This window comes from Remersonia thermophila, chromosome 7, assembly GCF_042764415.1.
Source record: "Remersonia thermophila strain ATCC 22073 chromosome 7, whole genome shotgun sequence".
Taxonomy (NCBI): Eukaryota; Fungi; Ascomycota; class Sordariomycetes; order Sordariales; family Chaetomiaceae; genus Remersonia; species Remersonia thermophila.
The window spans coordinates 1,930,920-1,952,927 of NC_092223.1; the positions used below are offsets into that span (position 1 = coordinate 1,930,920).

Consider the following 22,008-nt stretch of genomic DNA (forward strand, 5'->3'; position numbering starts at 1 on the left):
ATAGTTATACGCATGTAGAATCCGATAAAATAAAGCTCGGGTTGATTGGCCCAAAGACGCAACAGGCCGGCCTAACACAGTATATTGACATGAAAGCTGGGGAAAGGAGGCGACCACGGGGAGGGCGAGCCGGGATTCTGAGGCTGTCTGTGGAGAACGGGTTTTGCTGATGAGATGCGGCATTGGACCTTGCGTCCAGATGACGAAAATCTCGAGCCAGGTAAAGCGCGCCAAGAGTCAGCCCCGGGGGGGGGCCTGGGCATTTCCAGGTTCCAGGTCGCAGAATGACCTTGGTGCTTGGCATGGCCGTCACGATGGACAATCCATCTGGAAGGTACTGTGTACAACGGCTTCCGTTGGGTCTCCTTTCTTGTCTCCTTTCCCCACCAACGTTAGCTACGTTTGGTGGGCTGGACGCTATCCCGTCCCTGGAGCCGCCGTTATCAAACCATCAACCACCTGATCCTTTGCTCTTCCTCTGGCGCAAGGCACGCCCAAAATGACCCAAGCCCCTGAAATCCGACAACCAGCCAGTCAGCCAGCCAACCAACCAGCCAACCAGCTGGTAGGTAGGTAGCCATGGGATCGGAGGCTGCATGGGATCGCCAGCCGCTTGGCATTGAAAAAGCTGACCTTTGCTGTCTTGGCGCCGGGTGACCAGATCCTGACGCGGCTGTGCTCCGATCCAACGATACAGTGTTATGCTGTAATAATTATTCCTTCATAGTGTGCACGAACTACCCGAGTTACGGTGGACATAAAATCCCGGTTTCAACAAGATGGACAAAATAAAAGACAAACCCCAAACGCGAAGAAGATGAAGGATCAGAAAAGGAAAAAAGAAACACAATTATACAGAAACAACCAAAGGAAATCGAAGGGGGTAATGAGACAACGGAAACCGCGCAAACCCAGGAATCTCGTCCCAACAAAAGCAGCAACTGCCGGGTGTGATCTGCCTGATGGAAGGCTCCACGACAGGATGCCAAGATTGTCCACCTCGTGTACTGTGTGTATGTCCCGGGCCGGCCCCTCCACCATCCATGGATCAACCTACTATACTACTACCGCTGGATGTACTCTGCACGTCCAAAGACGGGAATGGGGGGAAAAGAAAGAATGGGTGTCCCTGCATCCGCCCACCCCTCCAACTCGGGGAACCCAACAGCCAGGTTCGGGTTCGGGTGCGTTCGGCGCCCCCCGCCCCCCTTCCCTCCCGCGCGCTTCACCCACGCCCTCCCGCTTGGATGAAACGCATGACACTTCGTAGGTGCGACCAACGGGGCGTCACCCGATCACCATCTTAAAAAGCGCACGTACCTAAGCTGTGTACCGTACCGTATGTTGGATGTACATCGGCCAGGCAGCCTGTTTGCCTTACCTGGAAGGGGGGGTGGGGTGGGACCCGCTGTGTCGTCTTACCATGTTGTGTACTGTGTAAGTACCTGAACCTCCTCGAGGATCCCTACTCGACCTACCTTACCTTACCTATACCCCACCCAGGCACCTCAGGCACCAGGCACCGAGTCATCCATACCTACCATACCTAAGGTACCGGTAGGTAGGTAGGTAGGTACCTAGGTTGGTAGGTTCGGAAGAATCGAGAGATTCCCCCTCCTCACTTCCTTAGGGGCAGGATACACTGCCTACCTACCTACCTACCCACCTGACCTAGGTACCTAGGTACCCTACCACATGACCAACCAACCCAGGCTCCCCCGTCGTACCTACATGTGGTCACATCATGGAGGTATGCCGATGGAATCCGTTGGGCGCATGCAAGCCATAAGGTCCCGGTACCTCACGGGCACATTCAGGATGCGTCTCGGGGAGGGGAACCAATCCCCCCGCACCCCACGGGGGCCGAGCCACACCAAAGCCAAGCCGTCAGTCAGGCCCGGAACAGCGAATCATGATCATGATTCTTTATAAAATCCGTGATCATAGATCACCATGATCATGAACTTGCCGTCGCAAACACGAAAGCAACCCCGACGAGCCGCAGAAGGGGCTCTGGTGGTACGTAGGAGGGAGCAAGAGTGGGAAATCGCGCCCGCACGCCAAAAGACCAGATGGTTCCCTTAACCCACCCCCCCGGCGCCTCCAAGGTAACCGGGCGTGTAGCAGCAGCATCTTGACAGCCTTGAAGAAGGGCCGCCGGCAACCCTGACCCGGTAGGTAGTAACGTAACGTCTTTGAAGCGAACCAGAGCCCTCGCGTGGTGAGGAGCCTTGTCTTTCTGGAACCAGACTTCGTTCGCCACACCGCCGTCATGACGAAGAGCGCTGTGCTCTCTCCAAAGCCTCTTGTTGCTGGACTCTCACTGCCGAATCTCCCATCATGACGCATGACGCTCCAGCGATCGACAAACAACCATGGAGTGAAATACCACCGCAATCAATTGCTACTAGGCTATCTAGGTAGTCTACCCACACGTCCCCTCTCTCCTCCCCAGCTAGACTCCAGATCAACCTAGGTTCAACACGCCGATAATCAGACACTTGACTGACCCCCGAGTGTGCGCCTTGGCTTGCGGGGCCATCATCTGTCTCCGTCTCCGATATTACTACCGTATTTTTTTCTTCTTCTAGGCCGCGACTCAAATTCCTTGCCGACGCACAACGGGGAGGGTTACGGGTTGGATCCCACCGAGGCGGTGCGCGTCCCGAGAAGACGCCAACCTCAGGGGCCACCAAGAGAGGAATGGAAAAAGAGAGAAAGGGAATTGCGCTAGGTGCAGGTTTGCCAATCTTACAACAGCCAGAAACCCCGGAGCAAGGTATCTTAATCACGCTGGGGAAACGAGGGCGACCCCGAGCCGAAATGACTTCATTCGGCAACGTCCAGGTCGTCATGGGCCGGCCTCTCGGGGCTGTCGTTGGCTGCTCTCGGTGTCAGAGAGGTTCATAACATCATGTCGTCGTGTCCTTGTTGCGCAGGGGGAGGGAAAACGTACGCTTCCTGTCGTCGCCGTTGGCGCCGTTCTCGCGACGGTCGCGGTCATCACGGTCACGATCGTCCTTGGCGTCACGATCGCGGTCGCTGGCGTCCGTGGTGATCAGCATGGCGTCACCTTGGTTTTTTTTTTTTTTTTTTTTTTTTTTTTCGGCAGGGTCTTGCCTGGAGGAGACTTACCGGTCAGGGCTGCGCGAGCGGTCGCGCGTGTCGCGGCGGTCGCGGTCGTAGTCGCGGTCGCGGTCCCGGTCGCGACGATCGTCCTTGCGGGGCGAGTAGTCGCGACGGCGGGGGCTGGGCGAGCGGCGACGGGGAGAGCGACGCGGGCCGCGGTCGCGGTCGCTGCGATCGAAGCGCCACGAAGCCGAAGGGGGAGTACGAGCCCACTAGACGCAAGAGTTAATCATCATCATTCGTCAACACATGGGGATGGTGCCAAGACAACATACCTCGATCTTCAGGACATCATCGCGCCCGATGCGCTTGTTATGCATCTCGTGGTACGCGTCGTCGGCATCGCGGCGGTCCTCGTACTCCACGAACGCAAACCTACAAACGAGGAGCGGTCAGACTTGCCGACCGGATTGGGACCGATGGGCGCGGCGTCATCGCGCCCAACAAGGAGACTTACAGCCTGCTAGACGCCGAGCGCGGGGCGGGGATGTCGCAGCGGACCAGGCGACCGTAGCTGGATGAGAATCGCTGTCAGCACCTCGTCGTTGGCCAGAAAGCGGGTTGTGAGAGAGGGACATCTGAAAAAATATCGGCCTGCCAGCCGCGCACGGTCAAGCTCTTGAAGAGAAATACCCGCCACTTGATGACAAGTGACATCGCCCGCTAGAAAACTTAAGACACAAGGAAAAAAATAGGATCGCTTCGCCGGCCGCTCGATCGAAAGGACGCGGGGACGGGGAGGGCGATGGGCCACCGCAGGGCCGGAGCCTCGAGCGAGGTACGACGCGGCGCGGGAAGAGCGAGCGGGAGGGAGAGAGCGACGGCGTGCAACGACGACGACGACGACGACAACGGCGGCGGCGGCGGCGACGACGATGACGACGAGGAAGGATGGATTTGGGAGGGGGAAGGGCGAGGAGGAAACGCGCCGGCGGCGAGGAGGGGAGGAGAGGACGGGGAGGGAGGAGGGTCATCGACGACGCCGAGCTCGGGAGGAGGTTGGGTGTGTGGTGGACGGATCGAGGTCTATCGATGTTTCGTGGAAACGTACCGCTCGAACTCGTAGGCAAGGTCGCGGGCGCGCGTGCCGTGGCTGAAGCCGGTCACGTAGAGGGTGGTCCCGTTGCGCGACATGGTTGAGATGATGGCGGTGACGCAAGAGAGCTGAACCAAAGATTATCACACAAAGGAATCACGCGCCGCTATTGGTCGTGGAGGCCTTCGCGAAAAGGACCGGTTTCACGAGACGCACGATGCAGAAACTGCAGGCGATGAGCGTTGTCGACCTGATGCGACAAAAGGCAGTCAAGGAGAGCCCACCGGTAGATGATGAGGCGGTTGTTGGGAGAGAAGGTTGAAGATTCAAGTCGCGAGGTAGAAGGTTCGAGGGAAAAGAGAGAGGATGGCCTTGGCTCCAGGAGGCGAGGCAGAGGGACCCACCTTTATGTGGCGTTTGATTGGCGCACGTGACCTGGCCGCTTGGTCAAGCCAACCAGCTGCCGTCGCTTAGCGGACGGGAACCAAGGTCCGGGGCAAGCTGGGCGTCGACCCGGACCGAACCTCCTGCGACTGGGTCGCTAAACCCTCTCTACGGTGTACTATAGAACGAACCTGATTCTGGAAATTCCTTGGCAAACACCACAGTCACCGCCATCTCTAGGTGCCTACCTACCTGATACCGTAGACGGTCCGCCTAATATACTCCATGCCTACTCTATGATGCTCTCCAGGTGTGGTTTGGATGAGGTGCTCCGTGACCAACAGGTCCTATCCCGGGCGGCCATCTGAAGCCATCATCAGCCTCTTCTAGTACCTACCTATCTCCTAGGTGCCTAACCGACAGCCCATACGCCCGTCCGCAGTCAGGTGTGTTTTTATGCCTTCCTGTGCGATATCTCAACCGAAGGACAGAGGACGGATGACAGAAAAAGGAAACCACCCAACCCACCTGGGCAAGGAGACAATGCGACCATGGTTCAACACAAGTCTATGTGTAGTTCACTGCCTCATTTCCATCCATGTCCCGGAAAAAGATCTCTAAAATCCAGCATCGTCTTCCGTCATGGTATCTCGACATGCATGCGCTTTTCATGCAAAGAGAGAGAGAGAATCCCGTTTCGACCAACAACCAACCAACAACGCCTTTCGCTCCCACTTCTTTTTCTTTCTTCGTGGTATCTTTGACACATTGTAACGGCTAGGCGCCTCTAAGAGCGGCCTATCCTATCCGCTCCCTCATGGCAACATCCCCCCTTTTTTGTCAGCTCAGTAACCTTCCTATGGAAAGGGACTCTAGGCTTAGTTAGCAGCCTCCCCGCCGGGCCGAATGGGCAGCTCCTCCGCCTTGGTGGCCCCATCAGCCGCCGGAGCAGCCCCCTCCTTGGGCTGCTCCTGGCCCTTGGCCGCACCCGGGTATCTCGTGCCCTTGTTCTTGACCTTCTTCTCCTTCTTGGGCGGCGGCGGGTACGCCTTGTCGGCGATTTCTTGCCACTCCTTGGAGGCCTGGAAGGCCGCCTGGATCGGGGCGAGGAGGGCGTTGAGCTCGCGCGTGATGGCGGGCTTGATGAGCTGGGGCGTCAACTGTTGACGGCGAGTTAGCACCACGCGGACGTGGACGCGGACCGGAAGAGCGAGCGGCAGCCGTCTCCCGGGGAACCAAAGGGGGCAAAAGCAAAAAAAAAAAAAAAAAAAAAAACGTACCACATCGTTCTTGTAGTCTTGCCTGATCTTCTCAATGTCCGTGTAGACGAGGGGCTCGAGCCCGTCGCGTTCCCTCTCCACCTTGAACTCGCCCTCTCCGCGCAACCTCGCCGCGGGCAGCAGCACGAACTCGATAAACGCCAGCAAGCCGTTCTCCTCCACCACCTGCGGCGCGGCGTGCGCCTTCCTGATCTTCTTGGCCACGACGTCGGGGGGATCCAGCAGGTCGATCTTGCTGTCGGGGTCGCTCGAGCTCATCTTGCCGCCGTGCAGGCCGGGGACCATGGGGTTCAGCAGGTGGGCGCGCTCCCGGTAGCCGAGCTTGGGCAGCCACTCCTTGGCGGCCGTGAACAGCTTGCGCTGGTCCATGCCGCCGAACTGGGCATCGCAGTCGAGGTACTGCTCGTCGAGGACCTGCAGGATGGGGTACAGCAGGCCCGACAGCGGGGCGTTGTCCGTCTGCTTGACCACCTCGGCGCCCGCCTTCTTGGCGTCGTGCTCCGAGATGAGCGACGCCATCTTGTACACGTCCATGACGTACTCGGGGCTCTTTTGGTAGCTCGAGCCCAGGACGACGCGCAGCTTGTCGGTCGACACGCCGACCGCCTTGAGCATCGTCGTGATGATGTGCCGGTAGAACTCGGCGCGGTGCATGACCAGCTCGAGGGGCGCCTTGAGGTTGTCGAGGAAGCCGTGGATGTCGGCCAGGAGGATGGTCACGTCGCAGCCGGCGGCGAGGAACTGGGCGATCTTGATGGCGGGGACGAAGTAGCCGCAGTGAGGGCGGCCCGTGGTTGCGGTGCCTGGGAAAAGGGGGGGAAGGTGTTAGTGGAACATCCTGAGGTCGGCAAGGCTGAAGTGGTGCTTTGTTGGTCCGTAATAAACTCACCCCAGTAGATCTTGGGGTGTTTGCCCTCATCGAGGATCTTCTTGATGATTTCCTCGTTGAGCACCTCGGCGAGGTTCTCCTTGATGAGGGCGAAGCGCTTATCGGAATCCGCAGCCGCCATGGTGTTTGTCTGCCTGTCTATGGCTTGTCCTGCTGTTGCTGCTGCTGCTGCTGCTGCTGCTACGAGGGAAATTGTCAGGAAAATTAACACGTCTCCGTGTTGCTGTTGTTGAAAGTTGGCTTCCCCCGGGTATTTGGAAGGGAGAGGAAAGCGGCCCGGAAACCGCACGAGGTGTCAAGGTCCGTTTGACTCAAAAAGTCCAACTTTGTCATGGTGGGGGTGGGGCAGCCGACTCCGGTCGCGAGGGGTCCAGTGGCGGGGCAGACGGGCCAGAGGGGCCAGAGGGGCCAAACGGACCAGATGAGACGGGGGAGCCTACCCAAGAAAACCCCTTGACGGAACTCAGGTTGCCACAGGCCACCACCGCCCGCCCCGCTGTGCACCCTGAAGGCCAAAGTACCCAAGGTCGTAACAACAACATCCATGGATCCCTCAGGGGGCTAGCAAGGGCTATGGCACCTCAAGTTGTCTCAAGTTGATTCGGCCAGCTCCGATTTGTTTGTTTTCATGGCTGGTATGTATATTGGATAGTTGCCGCGGCTTGAGGTGAAGTCAGGGCGAACTTGACTTCTTTCCACGCTCGACTTACACACCATCTTAATCGTGGAGCGTGTAGTGTAGGTTAACAATTTCCTTACCTACCTAGGCAAGGAACTTCAGGTACATCGTAGGTAGGTGATCATCTACTCGGATGAACACTTTACGCTTCAGAGTGACCACCAAACTCTACCCCTCCCCCCTCCCTCCAAAAATAAAGGAAAAATAGGAAAAAAAGAAAAGAAAAATAAAGAAAAAGGGAGGCGACCGTCGTGAGAAAAATGCTGTATTTCTTGCCGTCACTCTTGCTGCTTGGTCTCTGCGAAAAAAAAAAAAAAAAGAACGCAACTGCTCCAGCGCAACTCCCCAGGACGGAAAAGCAAGCAAATCACGATGAACCCATGGCAATGGCAATGGCAATGGCAGCCCTGACTTTTCCCTGGAACCGGCCGGCAGTCCGCGTCCTTGCCTGTCTACCCGCTTAACCACATCACACACACCTCCTTCAACCCTGCCTCAGCTCCTCCTCGGCCTACCCTGAGGTATTGCTCCTCGTCCTCTTTATTGCATCTTCTCATACGTCGCCATCAACGAACCTATGATGCATGTCAGCATATCACTATTCATCATCCCTACGAAACACCACGCTCAAACGGATAGAAAAAAAAAAAAAAAAGGTGTGCTCACCAATAAACGTCGTCACCAGCCGGCTCCGGACCTGGCAGATATCCTCAGGCACCAGCCAGATTGTGGCGCCCATCTTGCGCGCAATGCTGATGCTCAGCTTGGCGTTCAGGTAGGCCTCCTCGTCCGTCGTGCCCGGCGTGACCAGGTCGTAGTCGACGTAGCTGCTCTTCATGCCGTTGAGGACGTCGAGCAGGAACACGCCCGTCCCGATGGCCGGGTCCTTGAACGAGCGGATGCTCGAGGTCCGGCCGCCGCGCCGGCTCATGTCGTTGGCCCACCGGACCATCTCGGCGTCCGTGATCTCGCGCTTGCCCAGCCGCTGCGCGAGCCCCTGCAGGGTGAGCGTGATGTCCTTGCGCATGAGCTGCCAGACGAGGGCCAGGGTCAGCTTGCGCTGGCCGTCCGTGATGTCGGCGCCCTGGATGCCGACGAGCGAGAAGCCGTTCTGCTTGCCGAGCTCGATGGCGTAGTTGGTGTTCTCCACCATCTTGAAGCGCGACATGTCGCCGCCGTGGGCCGGGCGCTTGTTGACGCACCGCCAGGCCACCGAGCCGGGGATCACCTTGTCGTAGGCCTGCAGCAGGATGGTGCCGTCGCACAGGTCGTCGAAGAAGCTCTGCACGGCGGGCTGCACGTCGAGGCTGTTGAGCCACAGGGTGAAGACGCGCGCCTCGCGCTCGCCCTCGGCGTCAAAGTCCTCCACCTCGATCTTGTCCTCCTCCGTGATGGGGTCGAGGGCGGGGTGGGTGTTGAACAGGTTGGCGACGAAGGCGAGGTTGAGCTTGGGGTTGCCGGCGACGAGGGACGACGGGGTCAGGAACTTGCGGCAGCCCAGCCGGTCGGCGTTCTGCAGCACCTCCTCGGCGCGCTGCAGCAGGTCGCGCGTCTGGAGCGGGGCGCGCGTGCAGCCGTACTCGTGGCCGATCTGCGCGAGCAGCACCGTGTAGTTCTCGCCGTCCTTGACGTCGGTGGAGAAGTTCTGGACCCGGCGCGGCCAGTTGGCCGCCTTGAGGTGGTAGTTGAACCAGCGCAGCAGGATCTGCTCCGGCGGCAGCCGCAGGAACTGCTCGAGGGTCTCGTCCTCCTCCAGCAGGCGGTACAGCTCCGGGTGCAGCTTGATGTCGATCTTGCCCAGCAGGCCGCGGCGGATAATCTGCCAGATGAGGCCCAGGATCAGGTGCTCGCGCACCTCGATGATGTCGCCGCTGCCAATGTTGACGACCGAGCAGCCGATGCCCTTGGCCGACTCGATGACGATGTTGTTGTTCTCGGTCATCTGGAAGGCGTTCAGCGTCTTGCTCTTTTTGCCGGGCAGGTTCAGCACGCGCTCGTCGATGGTGTCGGGCACGCTGTCGTTGATGAGCTTGGCCAGGACCAAGCCGTCCTTGCACTCGTCAAACATCTCAAAGGTGTCGGTCGGGAAGGGCAGGCGGTGGCCGATGTCCGGATCGCCGGCCAGCACGGCGTTGATGTGGCGCGTGAACTCGGTGCGCTCGTCCTCGTTGATGGTGTGCGTGATGTTAGCGTTGGACCCCTGGACGAAGATCTTGCCGCCGCTGCTGCCGCCGCCGATGCTGTTCTTGGACGCGTGGCCGGGGCCGGAGCGCTGCGAGATGATGGCGGGCGCTGAGGACGCGGGCGCGGCTCCCTGGGGCGCCGAAGGACCCTCGCGGAGCTTGGCGATGAGCTGCTCGACGTTAGCGGAGGGAGGGTTCCTGGGAGGGGACTGAGAGCTCGTGCGAGGCGGGAGAGGCAGGGCGTACCCCGACGTAGTCTTCGAGCTCGACGCGCCTCGAGGAATCCAGATCGACCTCTTTCAGGGCCTGGCGGACGACATCGTAGGGCTTGCGCTCGCTGACCTGGGTCGCCTTGATGGCGGTGGCCTCGTCGATGTATCCCTTGTCGTCGACATCGAGCTTGCGGAAGGCGTCGGCGAGGGAGAACAGGTCGCTCTGTTGAAACTGAGGAAATTTCCTGTGCCCTGTCAGCAGCTGGCCGAGCCGGAGAGAGAGCACCCCGGGGCGGGGGATGCTAGCTCGCGCGGGCAGGAGAGGCTCACCTCTGGAGCTTGAGGACGTTCATGGTGGCGAGGGAGGATGTGCGGTGCTTCTCTGCGTTGGTTCGGGGTCTGGGGATGCTCGGCTGACAGGAATCGGCGCCGTGGCGCCAGCTGGAAACGAAGGCGGTTTAGGTGGTTAGGAGAAGGTGGAGGGCTGGAATCTGGAGAGGCAGAGAGATAGATCGATGCCAATGGCCTCGCAGAAGAGTAGACGGGCTGGAGGCGAGACAAGGAGGGGAGAAGATGCGACTGACTCGAGCGGGTGGTTTCTGGGGGGGGTTGAGGTCGGGTGTCTTGTGCTGCGCAAACTCGCCGTTTTGTTTCCCGAAGCTTGGTTCCCTCCTGCGCCGGGTCTGGCGGTTCTTTGGCGGGGCCCGAGGGGCTGTTTTAGGGGAACGTCTGATGTAATCCTCCTGACGCCCGCGAGCCAAGCCACAACCGGTTGCGTCACCCCAGATCCGCCAGGGTTGCCAGGGTTGATGACAGACGCTAAGGCGCATTAGGGAACGACCTGTAGCATCCGGCCAAAGTGGCTTGGCAAGGCTTGTACCGTCCTAACAGCCTCCCAAGGCGGCAGCTCCAACTTTTTTTTTTCTGCTTGGGACCATCAGGTCCTCTGAATAGGCAGCTTCTCAAGGTACAACAGCAGCCAGCCGCCTGGAGCCATCTCTCTGCTCTCATACGCCACAGGGTAACGATCTGTCTGAGTCACTGTGTGTGACGCGGTTTTCTCTTTTGGAGCCAAGATCTCATAGACCATTTTCTGTTCACCCAAGGTACGTCATGGAGGCTCCCATCCCGGCCAACCTAGTGTATCTTTCGGTTTCACATACACAGTAGGTGAGGAGACTCGAGGCTGACCAGGTCACAGACATCACCCTCCCCCCACCCATCCTTTTCCAGGCTTTCTTACTTACACCGGCCACAAACGCCGAGACCCGTCTCTCGTACCCGGAACAACCCCAAGCAAAACCCACCCATCATGACCGAAACCTGCCGCGCCTGCGGCAACCCTCTGGTCCTCACCCTCGACCCGGACGACTCCAGCTCCGAGGCCGAGTGCCACTCGGTCCACGAGACCACCACCGTCCCCGACGACCTCCATCTCCCCTGCGACTGCCACTTCCACTGGCAATGCCTCCTCGACCAGGCCACCTCCATCCTTTCCACCCTCACCTGCCCGGCCTGCCGCCAGCCCCTCACCACCGGCGGCGCCGCCGCTAGCAGCTCTTCCTCCTCCTCCTCCTCCTCCCCGCCCCAGCTCCAAATCCTCACCACCTACACCAACGAAGGCGGCATCCAGCCCTCCCTCGACCTCTACCCCACCCTCCTCGAAGAGTCCTTCCTCTCCTCCCATCCCGAAGCCCGCCCCGCCCGCGCCTTCCACACCATGACGGCCGAGGGCGACACGCAGGGCATGCTCGCCCTGCTCGCCGACTTCTCCGAGGCCGCCGACGACGGCGACGGCGACGGCGACGGCGACGCGGCCCACCAAGAGGAGGCGGCCCCGGCCCCCACCCCGCAGCAGGCGGCGCAGCAGCGGCAGAAGCTCCTCGCCTGGCGCGACCCGCTCAACGGCCACCGCACGGCGCTCCACGTCGCGCTCGAGTCGCGGCAGGAGGAGGCGGTGTGGCTGCTCCTGTGGGTCGGGTCCGGGATCGCCACCGCCGAGTTTCCCGAGGCGGTGGTGAGCGCGGCGCGGGGGAACCACGTGCCGAGGACCATCGACGACGCGTCGCTCGAGGACGACGTGCGGTTTCTCAAGGACGGCGAGGGAAGGACCCCGGCGGACGTGTGCTTGCAGCTCGGGGAGCCGTGGACGAAGCTGGTGGAGGGCGGGTTGTTTACGGCCTGGTCTTGACCTTGAATCCTCCCTGCCAGCCTATCTTGAGCAGGCGCTTGAGGGTCTGGTATTCCCTCCGTGCGGGTTGGGGGTGGTGCATGGAGGTGCGCGCTGTCGGGTCGAGGGTGGCACCCCAAGAAGCTTGGTGACCATGCCGGGTGGAATATGAGCGATACGGTACAAAAGTCCTGGATATGGTGGATACAGCGGGATAGAGAAAACGTTAGACGGACGGATATATCATCGCAACGCGTGGGTTAGCCGGAGAACGGCACATAGAAAAACGGATGCGTTGGGCAACCTGTCTGCATGGCTCCACCATATAATACGCCCCTCTCTTCCGCCCCGATGGTGTATGCTTTGGTGTCCTGTGTTCCCGATGCAAATGCGCCTTGCCCGTCATGTCGAGGACGACAATGACGATGATGATGATAATGCTTGCAAAAGAAAACACCCCCCTCCAAACTCCATATCGAATGCTTATGCCAGTTCTCTTTATATACGCCGGCCCTCCACCATTCATTACCCCTTGGGTGGCCGATCACCCCGATTCGCCAGAATCTGCGACAGGATAAAATGGCTGACGTCCTCGTCAGACCAGTAGCTCATATGCGATGCAATAGTGTTGAGAGGGTTGATGTCAAGAACGCTCCTGCGGTCACAGTCAGCAGCCATGTCTTCCCGTCAAAAGCCCGCGGCTCCCGGCCGTCCTCGCGTTCCGGGCGCTCCAATCCAACACCCCCATCCACACCACAAAGCGAACCGCCGTCGAGGAAGGGATTGATCGACTTACTCTTGAATGCAGTAATCCACCCTCCCATTTCTGTTGAGCGCCCTCACCTTCATCTCCTCCCTCCTCAACCTCTGCGCCTTGCGCTCTTCCTCAGCCCACTTCTCGCGGTTGAGTATCAGGCTGTTGCGGTTGCTGTTGCTTCCCGGGGAAGACGGCCCTTTTTCCTTGGATCCCGTGGCAGCCAGCTCGGCGCGGCTCTTTTGGAACTGGCTAAACAGCGTCTCGAGCTCGTCGTCGATGAGCGTCGCTTCCTTGCAGCTGCTTGCGCCCGTGCCGTTGGCGAGCTCGCGCATCCGCTCGGCGGTCTTCTCGCTGCGTTGGGCGTCCGAGAGGGCGTTGCTAGCGATAGGAGTGGTGGCGATGACGCCGGCCGAGAGATTCGTCCCTGCTCCCGGGCTCATGGGATGCTGCTGCTGCTGCTGCTGCTGCTGACGCTGATTCGCCGACATTTTTGCAACATCATCATTACTCAACCCGAGGCTGCGGTTGAGCAGGTTGCTTGCGATGCCCGCGCTGAGGCTGCTCCACAGCCCCGAAACGCTCTGGCCGACTTTGGCCCCGATGCCCGTGAGGCCCTGGGGCGCAACCGAACCGAAGAGGCCCTTCTTGGTGTAGGGCAGGGCCTGGGGCTTGAGAGTGGTCATGATGGGCGAGATGAGCGGCTCGAGGCGGTACGAGATGGGGTCAGACGGATGGAAGATGTTGTAAAGCTGCTTGACCTTGGGGGAGGAGACGCTAAAGGGGAGGCCGGTCACAGGCGAGGTGCGCTGGTAGGCGTACGGGGGTGCTTCCAGGAAGGGGTCATCCGTGTACTCTGGGTCGAGCAGGCTCTCGGACGGCAGAGAGTCGGGAAGGTTCCGCGCCCCGATGGTCCGACCTTTGAGCATCTGGAAGAGGCCGACGGGCGAGCCCAGGCAGTAAAGGTCGTGAACCTCGAACTCGAACTCGAGCTCCTTGTGTTCTGGCTTTTCCGGGCGGTCCGGGGAGACGGCAGGCAAGATGCGGAGAGGGTTCCACGGGGGTTCGGCCGCTTTGGCCTTCTCCTTCTGCCTGCAGAGGATGTCGAACATGATGGCCGAGCCTAGGGAGTGAGCCACGATGTGAACCTTGCCCTTGAATTCCGGGTTGCGCTGCTTAAAGACGTTGTAGATGCGATTGGACTCCTTGAGGACGATCTCGGCGATTTGCTCGCGGTAGGCGCTTTGGTAGAGGAGAACGTCGAGCGCAAGGTCGGCGATGAGCGACCTCGCAAACGCCACTCCTTCGATGGTGATGTCCTCAAGGGATGGGTCTGCGACCGGTCAGCATGGTGGTGCTCTTGAAACCAAGCCCAGGGATGGGATTCTACATACAGTCGTCCTCTTCGTTGAGCGCCTCGCCCAGGTCGCGTTCCCCTCTCTTCGCCTTGCGCTTGGGGAAGTCGAGGTGATGCCTCCAGATGACGGGAAGGACCTGGACGCGGCAGTTACCCAGACCGGGCTCATCAAGCTCCGAGTTCAGCGCCCGGAGGTCCGTGGAAGCCGAGTAGACAGACTTGATCGTTTTGCGGAGGATGTTGACGTCGTGGACAAAGTTGATGCTTTCCATCCTGGTTGCCAGTCAGCATTCCGCTAGCGCCCCGCCGCGGGGTTGAGCACGACATACCTCTTCGACAGAGACTGCCCGATCCCGTGAGTCACCAGCACGAGATGCTCGATGCTCCGCCCCTGATTGTCGTCCGCCCTTGCGTTGTACGCCCCGGAGATCTCCTTTTCCTCGCGCTTTCGGATGGCTTCTTCTTCGGCTTCCGGGTCCTCGCCACGCTCGATAAGGTTGGAGATCTGCCGCGTCAAACGATTCCGCGTCGCAGCGAGGTTATCGGGCGTTTGCTGCGTGGGGTCGGCAGACTCCGGGGGTGTCGTCGAGCCGAGCTCGGGGCTCTGCTTGGGCGTCCCGGGTGGCTTGTCGCCTCGTTCTCTCGACACCGACCGGGTTCCCGTGGGAGTCGATGCGTTCTTTTCGTCCTTGGCCTTCTTTGGCTCCGAGTAGCCGCGGACGAGCTTCACGCCGGCCATGTAGCCACCGCCAGAGAACTTCTCATACACGGTCGACGTGACGCGAGAAAGCATGCTGTCGGTGGATAGCCACGCGGTGGCCGAGTCTTGGTACGTCACGATGCTATTCATGTAGCTGCCAAACAGCCGGTACGTCTGAAGTTGGTGCTGGGCGGGTGGTGAAGCCTTTTTCGAGGCGTCCTCCTCCCCGTCGGCGGCCGTCTTGCCCTTGTCGGCTTCCGGCTTGAAGGAAGCTGCCTTGGGGGTGGGCGACGGGTACTGCCAGGGTTTGACCTTGAGATACCCCTCCTCCAGCTGGGCGGCCAAGTTCTCCTCGCAGGGCCGAAGCGCAGATCCTTCCGAGTAGAACCAGCTGCCGCGGCGGACCTCGTACACCGGCCCATCCCAGTAGACGGGGGCGAGCTCGCGGTCTTCGATGCTGACGTCAAAGAGGAAGTCCTCGTTGACCGGGACCGTGGTCTTTGTTACTGCGCCTGCATCCCGAGCGCTCTCGGCCGAGACGGCCCGCGAGCGCTTGCCTGAGCGCGACCCATGGCCCTCCTTTTGGCTTTTTTCTCTTTCCAGCTGCAGCAGCCTGTCCTGATATGCGGCCTCGATGGCGCGAGAGTCCGAGGCCGAGAAGGCGACGAACTTTTTCGGTTGAGGGGGTTTCGTATTTGTGCCACTGATGTGAGCCATGAATTTAGGCTTGCGTTTGGGTACCTGGTCGTCTTCATCGTTAGCGGCAGCCAAGCTCGAGCTGCAAGCGGTGAAAGGGCACGAACGTCGACCGCATGGAACCACTGGACGTTCAGCAGCGGACAGTCCGGCGGATAGCTCGCCAGGCTTCGTCCGTAGTAGGGGTTGGTCACATGGTCGCTGTTGTTTGAAGGGACCCCAGACAGCGGGGGGTCCTTTTGTGGTGGTGTCGAGCTGCGCGTGCTGGCCCAGGGGTTGATAGAGTCAACGGCGGAGGCGAGATACGACTTTTCAGCCCGTTTCTCTACCGTCCCCTGTGCCATTGCGCCAAAACGGCCCAGGGGCCACCCGAAGAGGAACCTCGCTGCCGGCTTTGCGTGGAAGTACCGGATGCAGCGTCGGAAGAGGAGATGGCGTCCCGGCGCGGCGCAGGGACGAGATGCGCGTAGCAACAGGGGCTCCAATGCTGCCGTCGTTGCTGACCGCCGGGCTCAGCTCAGAGCCGGGTTGGACAGCGGAGGGAGAAGCGGCGGAAAAGACAAGGGCGTCGTCCGCGACGTGGCGGGCGGTGTTGCGAAGGAGGGCGGCGCAGGCGGGGGGAGGAGGGACGATGGGACAGCAGAAGAAGCCGGTGCAACGCGCAGAAGGGACATAGGCACAGGAAGAGATGGGATTTAGAGAGGTCGTTCAATGAGCCAACAATGTTTCAACCATTGCGGCACGGGTCCGGGAAAAAATGTGTCAAAAAAGGTACGTGGCTGCAACGAGGTCGCTGTGGTCCTGGGTCCGGGTCGTGGGTCCGGGTCTTGTGTTTGTTGTGGTCATTCCGCAACAACAGCATGAACTTTTGGGGGATTTGATGCATGCATGAAGCTCCGGCTTGCCTATGACGGAATGTTTTGGAAAGTTGGCAGCTGATTGCTCGGCACTCACTGGATGACCGGCGGGCAGACGTCACAGGATGGGGGCAGATAAGATAAAGAGACTTGGCATCTCCTCTACATAGTACTAGTACAGTACAAGTATCACTGGGGCACAGTACCGTAGCACACAGCACAAGGCTGTTCCTGGCCGGGCCTGGCCTGTGCTGCAGCCCGGCCGAAGCTGCATCCTCTGTGGAACCCGACGTGGTGGGGCACGACTTGGCGGAGTTTTTGGAGTCATGTCGGAGAAAATGCCCCGCCCTCCATCAACAAAATATTCTGCTGGCGCGCTTCGACCCTGCGGCCGAGCACTTTTGAGGTTCTTGGACCGACTTAGACACCCGACGCAGCGTTTCGGCACCCGGCACCCCAAACTCGGCATCACTGCCGTCGTCCTCCCGAGTGCATGCTGATTCTCTTCCCTCTTGATCGCAACGCCATCGCAACCAGCCTCCCGACTCGACGACGCCGAATCGCATTCCCGTACCGCGTTTGCGCCCTCCCCCAGCTCGCCTTGCCATGACCCGCTAGCATCCCAGTGACGCCGCGGACTCGTTGAAAGGCCTCTTCCCTTTCTGGGCCGCTTCCCTCCCCCAAACCAACCAAGCGAGATGGCGTCGGGTGTCACGGTGCGGCGGCGCAAGGAGCAGGTGGTGGATACGGTGCCGAAGCGTTTCAAGGCGCTCAAGTTTGGTGTCCAGTAGGTCGCCGCTTCCAAAGGGCCCCGTCGCCGGCCGTCTCGTCGAGGATCCGTCTAATGCGCCGTCTCGTACAGATCCCATCAGGACATCGTCAGCCAAGGTGTTCTTGAGGTCTCGGATAATCTTCTCTACGATGTCGAGAACCGACGAACGCCTTTCCCCCATGGCCCTCTGGACCCTCGCCTGGTGAGCAACATGTCCTCGCTCGCCTCCCCCGTCGAACCCCCCCCGAGGCTAACACGACGCGTAGGGTACCTCGAGCACAAACCGCGAAAGCAAATGCGCAACATGCCACCTCGGTCTGCAAGACTGTCCCGGCCATTTCGGCCACGTCCGGCTCCCGCTGCCCGTGTTTCACATCGGTTACCTCAAGTACATCCAGGCCACCCTGCAGAACATCTGCAAAGACTGCTCCAAGGTGCTGCTGCAGGAGAACGAGAGGCGACAGTTCCTAAAAGAGCTGCGCCGCCCTGGCATCGACAACCTCCGGCGCTCCGCCATCCTCAAGCGCATCAATGAGCAGTGCAGGAAGGCGAGGACCTGCCCCTACTGCGGCTCCATCCAGGGCGTCATCCGGAAGCTGAGCGTCATGAAGCTGGTCCACGACAAGTACTCGGCCTACAACAAGTCGACGGCCCTTAAGAAGATCGCCCCCGAGAGCAAGATCGAGTTCGATGCCTCGTTCGAGCAGGCCAAGAAGTACACCCCCGAGCTGGAGAAGCACACCCGGAAGGCCATGGACGATTTGAACCCCCTCAAGGTCCTCAACCTCTTCAAGGCCATCAGCCCGCTCGACTGCGAACTCTTGGGCATGGACCCTGCCGAGGGGCGCCCCGAGATGTTCCTGTGGCAATACGTCCCTGCCCCGCCCATTTGCATCCGCCCGTCCGTCGCTCAGGACAACGCCAGCAATGAAGACGACATAACGAGCAAGCTCGCCGAGATCATCCTGTACGCAGGGCACCTGCGCGAGTCTCTCAAAAAGGGCGTCGCGCTACCCGTCATCATGGAGCAGTGGGAATTCCTTCAGCTGCAAGTTGGCATGTATGTCAACAGCGATGTCCCGGGGCTGTACCAGCAAGGCTTTGGCAAGCCTACCCGCGGCTTCTGCCAGCGGCTCAAGGGAAAGCAGGGTCGCTTCCGTGGCAACCTGTCGGGCAAGCGTGTCGATTTTTCGGGCCGCACCGTCATCTCGCCCGATCCTAATCTCAGCATCGAGCAGGTGGCCGTCCCCGTGCTGGTGGCCAAGAACCTGACGTATCCGGAGCGCGTCAACCACGCCAACATCGAGAAGCTCCGGGAGCGCGTCATCAACGGCCCCAACATCTGGCCCGGCGCGCAGGGCATCATCAAGAAGGACGGCGCCAAGTACAACCTCAAGATCGGTACCGAGACGCTCCGGGAGAAGCACGCCGCCAGCCTCGAGCACGGCGATGTTGTGGAGCGCCACCTGGAGGATAACGATATCGTCTTGTTCAATCGGCAGCCGTCCCTGCACAAGCTCAGCATCATGAGCCATCTTGTCAAGGTGCGGCCCTGGAGGACATTCCGTCTCAACGAATGTGTGTGCACGCCCTACAATGCCGACTTCGACGGCGACGAGATGAACCTGCACGTCCCGCAGACGGAGGAAGCGCGCGCCGAGGCCATCAACCTCATGGGCGTCAAAAACAACCTCATCACCCCCAAGAACGGCGAGCCTATCATTGCAGCGACGCAGGATTTCATCACGGCGGCGTATCTGCTGAGCGGCAAGGACCGCTTCTTCGACCGGGCCACGTTCACGTACATCTGCACCCAGATGCTGCTGGGCGAGACCTACCTCGAGCTTCCCCCGCCGGCCATCCTCAAGCCTCGGATGCTGTGGACGGGCAAGCAGATCTTCAACGTGCTGATGCGCCCGAACAAGGAGTCCCCCGTGCTGGTCAACCTCGACGCCAAGAACAAGGTGTTCCACAAGAAGAAGGACGGGCAAATTCCGGACATGGATATCGACGACGCGTTCCTGGTGGTGCGCAACTCGGAGGTGATGTGCGGACGGATGGACAAGTCGACGGTTGGAGGAGGCAAGAAGAACTCGGTCTTCTACGTGATCCTCCGCGACTACGGGCCGGATTACGCCGTGGCCGCCATGAACCGCCTGGCCAAGCTGTGCGCACGAACGCTGACGCTGCGGGGCTTCTCGATCGGCGTGGGCGACGTTTGGCCCTCCGGGTCTCTGACGGAGCACAAGGCCAAGCTCGTCGAGGACGCGTACAAGAAGTGCGACGCGCTCATCGAGACGTACCGGCAGGGCAAGCTCGAAAAGTCCCCCGGCTGCAACCTCGAGGAGACGCTCGAAAACATGATCTCGGGTATCCTCAGCAAGGTTCGGCAGCAAGCCGGCACGTACTGCGTCGAGAACCTGAGCAGCAACAACGCCCCGCTCATCATGGCCCGGTCGGGTTCCAAGGGCTCCGACATCAACGTCGCCCAGATGGTGGCCTGCGTCGGCCAGCAGATCATCAGCGGCAAGCGTGTGCCGGATGGATTCCAGGACCGCAGCTTGCCGCACTTCCACAAGAACGCCCGCCAGCCGCCGTCCAAGGGTTTCGTCCGCAACAGCTTCTACACGGGCCTCGTGCCGACCGAGTTCCTGTTCCACGCCATTTCGGGCAGAGAAGGTCTGGTCGACACGGCCGTCAAGACGGCCGAGACGGGATACATGTCTCGTCGTCTGATGAAGTCGCTCGAAGACCTGTCGGTCAAGTACGACGACACGGTGCGCACGTCGGAGGGCGGCATCGTGCAGTTCCAGTACGGCGCCGACAGGCTCGACCCCGTGGACATGGAAGGAGACGCCAAGCCGGTGGACTTCACGCGGACCTGGAACCACGTGCAGAGCATCACGTGGAGCAACGAGGAGGCGCCGCTGCTGCCGCGCGAGATCCTCGAGCTGTGCGACACGATCCTGAACGAGGAGCGGAGAAAGTACACCAGGCGCCATCTCGTCACCGGCGAGGAGCTCAAGTATGCCGACAGCACGATGCAGGAGAGCATGGACCACGAGGTGCTCATTGCCATCGACGAGCACGAGAGCATCCGCGTCTTCCTCAACACGGTCAGGAGCTTCGTGCGTGGGCACGCGCTCAAGCTGGCCAGGGCGCGCAAGCTGGTCGGGCTGGACCCGGGCGTGCCGCCGGAGGACGCGGCGATGGCAGAGGAAGTGGAGAGGTCGCAGCCCAAGGCGGCAGATGGCTCCGAGATGGAAGTGGACTCGTCCGAACGCCCCTCGGGTGCGTATGTCCTGAGCGACCTGCGCCGCGCGCTCGAGGACGGGGACCAGCAGGCCCGGGCTCAGGCGCACGTCGACCGCGTGGCCAAGGTCTCGGAACGTACGCTGCGGCGCTTCATCCAGCTGTGCTTGCACAAGTACATGAAGGCGCGGGTGGAGCCCGGACACGCCGTGGGCGCCGTCGGTGCCCAGTCGATCGGCGAGCCCGGCACGCAGATGACGCTCAAGACGTTCCACTTCGCCGGTGTCGCCGGTATGAGCATCACCCAGGGCGTGCCGCGCATCAAGGAAATCATCAACGCCTCCAAGCTCATCAGCACGCCCGTCATCACCTGCGAGCTGGAAAACAAGGTCGACATCAAAGCCGCCCGCGTGGTCAAGGGCCGCATCGAGAAAACCTACGTCTCGGACGTCATCGCCTTCATCGACGACGAGTGGCTGCCCGACGTGGCAAAGATCGTGCTCAAGGTCGACCTCCAGGTCCTCTCCGACATGCAGCTGGGCATCACGGTCCGCGACATTGCCGACGCCATCGTGCGTGCCAAGAAGCTCAAGCTCAAGGTCGAGCCCGAAGACCTCCGCGTCGGCGGCGACCGGGTGGAAGTGATTGTCCGCAACACCTGGCAAGACGCCACCGCCGCGCGCAAGGCCGCCCGCGTCCGCGCCGCGGCGGTCGAGAAGGGCCAGATCATCCTCAACACCGCCAAGGACGAAGCCGCGGCCGACTTCCAGCTCCGCGTCAACTTCCTCAAGCGCACCATCCCGCACGTCGTCATCTCGGGCTACCCCGAAGCCGCCCGAGCCATCATCGAGACGAGCGAGACCAACACGCACAAGGTGCTCGTCGAAGGGTACGGCCTGCGCGCGTGCATGACCACCGAGGGCGTCATCGGCACCAAGTGCGTGACGAACTCGGTCATGGAGTGCCGCGACGTGCTCGGCATCGAAGCGGCCCGCACCACCATCGCCAAGGAAATCGGACAGGTCATGGCCGGCATGGACATCGACCCGCGTCACATGGAGCTGCTCGCCGACGTGATGACGTACAAGGGCGAGATCCTGGGCATCACGCGGTTCGGTCTCGCCAAGATGCGCGATTCCGTGCTGCAGCTCGCGTCCTTCGAAAAGACGCCCGACCATCTCTTCGACGCGGCCGCGGGCATGAAGATGGATCGCATCCTGGGCGTGAGCGAGTGCATCATCATGGGGCAGACCATGTCGATCGGCACGGGCGCGTTCCAGGTGGTCAGGAGGCTGGGCATTCGGGATCACCAGGTGGCGCCGAAGCCGACCATTTTCGAGGAGGCATGGAGGAAGGACGAGGCGGCGAGGAGGAAGCTGAGGGTGGAGAAGAGGAGGAGCTTGGCCATGACGGGGATAGGGGAGGGGGTCGTTGCGGCGGCGGCTTGAGCAACAAGGACTGGTCGCCGAGGTGAGGTTGTTGTGCAGTCAAGCGGAACTAGGTGAGAAGGGAGGGACTGGTGTTGGCTGCGACGGCGTGAAGGCGTGCAACAATGTATATGCGGATTTTGTCTGGGTTCACTGCGTTGGGTACGGAGTCGAGCGTATGCAGGAAAAGAATAGATCACAATGGCAGGCGGATACGGTGGTTCAACTTGG

The 22,008-nt window shown here is 60.7% G+C and overlaps 6 protein-coding genes across 6 annotated transcripts; 2 read left to right on the plus strand and 4 right to left on the minus strand.

Annotated features, from left to right (window-relative positions):
* Positions 1-2,829: 2,829 nt before the first annotated feature.
* Positions 2,830-4,263, minus strand: VTJ83DRAFT_7489 (uncharacterized protein; the record flags this gene model as incomplete). Its single annotated transcript, XM_071014316.1, has 6 exons — positions 2,830-2,882; positions 2,957-3,042; positions 3,136-3,341; positions 3,405-3,504; positions 3,587-3,643; positions 4,181-4,263. 6 exons carry the CDS (start codon positions 4,261-4,263, stop codon positions 2,830-2,832), a joined length of 585 nt encoding a protein of 194 aa, XP_070863706.1.
* Positions 4,264-5,427: 1,164 nt separating this feature from the next.
* Positions 5,428-6,839, minus strand: VTJ83DRAFT_7490 (uncharacterized protein; the record flags this gene model as incomplete). The annotated part of the gene is made up of 3 exons (XM_071014318.1): positions 5,428-5,709; positions 5,830-6,632; positions 6,719-6,839. The coding sequence occupies 3 exons, from the start codon at positions 6,837-6,839 to the stop codon at positions 5,428-5,430; spliced, it is 1,206 nt and encodes a 401-aa protein (XP_070863707.1).
* A 1,098-nt stretch (positions 6,840-7,937) lies between these two features.
* VTJ83DRAFT_7491 (uncharacterized protein) lies at positions 7,938-10,145 on the minus strand (the record flags this gene model as incomplete). Its single annotated transcript, XM_071014319.1, has 4 exons — positions 7,938-7,972; positions 8,064-9,750; positions 9,827-10,037; positions 10,123-10,145. 4 exons carry the CDS (start codon positions 10,143-10,145, stop codon positions 7,938-7,940), a joined length of 1,956 nt encoding a protein of 651 aa, XP_070863708.1.
* A 959-nt stretch (positions 10,146-11,104) lies between these two features.
* Positions 11,105-11,983, plus strand: VTJ83DRAFT_7492 (uncharacterized protein; the record flags this gene model as incomplete). Its single annotated transcript, XM_071014320.1, has 1 exon — positions 11,105-11,983. One exon carries the CDS (start codon positions 11,105-11,107, stop codon positions 11,981-11,983), a length of 879 nt encoding a protein of 292 aa, XP_070863709.1.
* A 504-nt stretch (positions 11,984-12,487) lies between these two features.
* Positions 12,488-15,813, minus strand: VTJ83DRAFT_7493 (uncharacterized protein; the record flags this gene model as incomplete). The annotated part of the gene is made up of 5 exons (XM_071014321.1): positions 12,488-12,617; positions 12,759-14,049; positions 14,111-14,346; positions 14,403-15,514; positions 15,577-15,813. 5 exons carry the CDS (start codon positions 15,811-15,813, stop codon positions 12,488-12,490), a joined length of 3,006 nt encoding a protein of 1,001 aa, XP_070863710.1.
* Positions 15,814-17,024: 1,211 nt separating this feature from the next.
* Positions 17,025-21,798, plus strand: VTJ83DRAFT_7494 (uncharacterized protein; the record flags this gene model as incomplete). Its single annotated transcript, XM_071014322.1, has 3 exons — positions 17,025-17,113; positions 17,189-17,300; positions 17,365-21,798. The coding sequence occupies 3 exons, from the start codon at positions 17,025-17,027 to the stop codon at positions 21,796-21,798; spliced, it is 4,635 nt and encodes a 1,544-aa protein (XP_070863711.1).
* Positions 21,799-22,008: the final 210 nt, after the last annotated feature.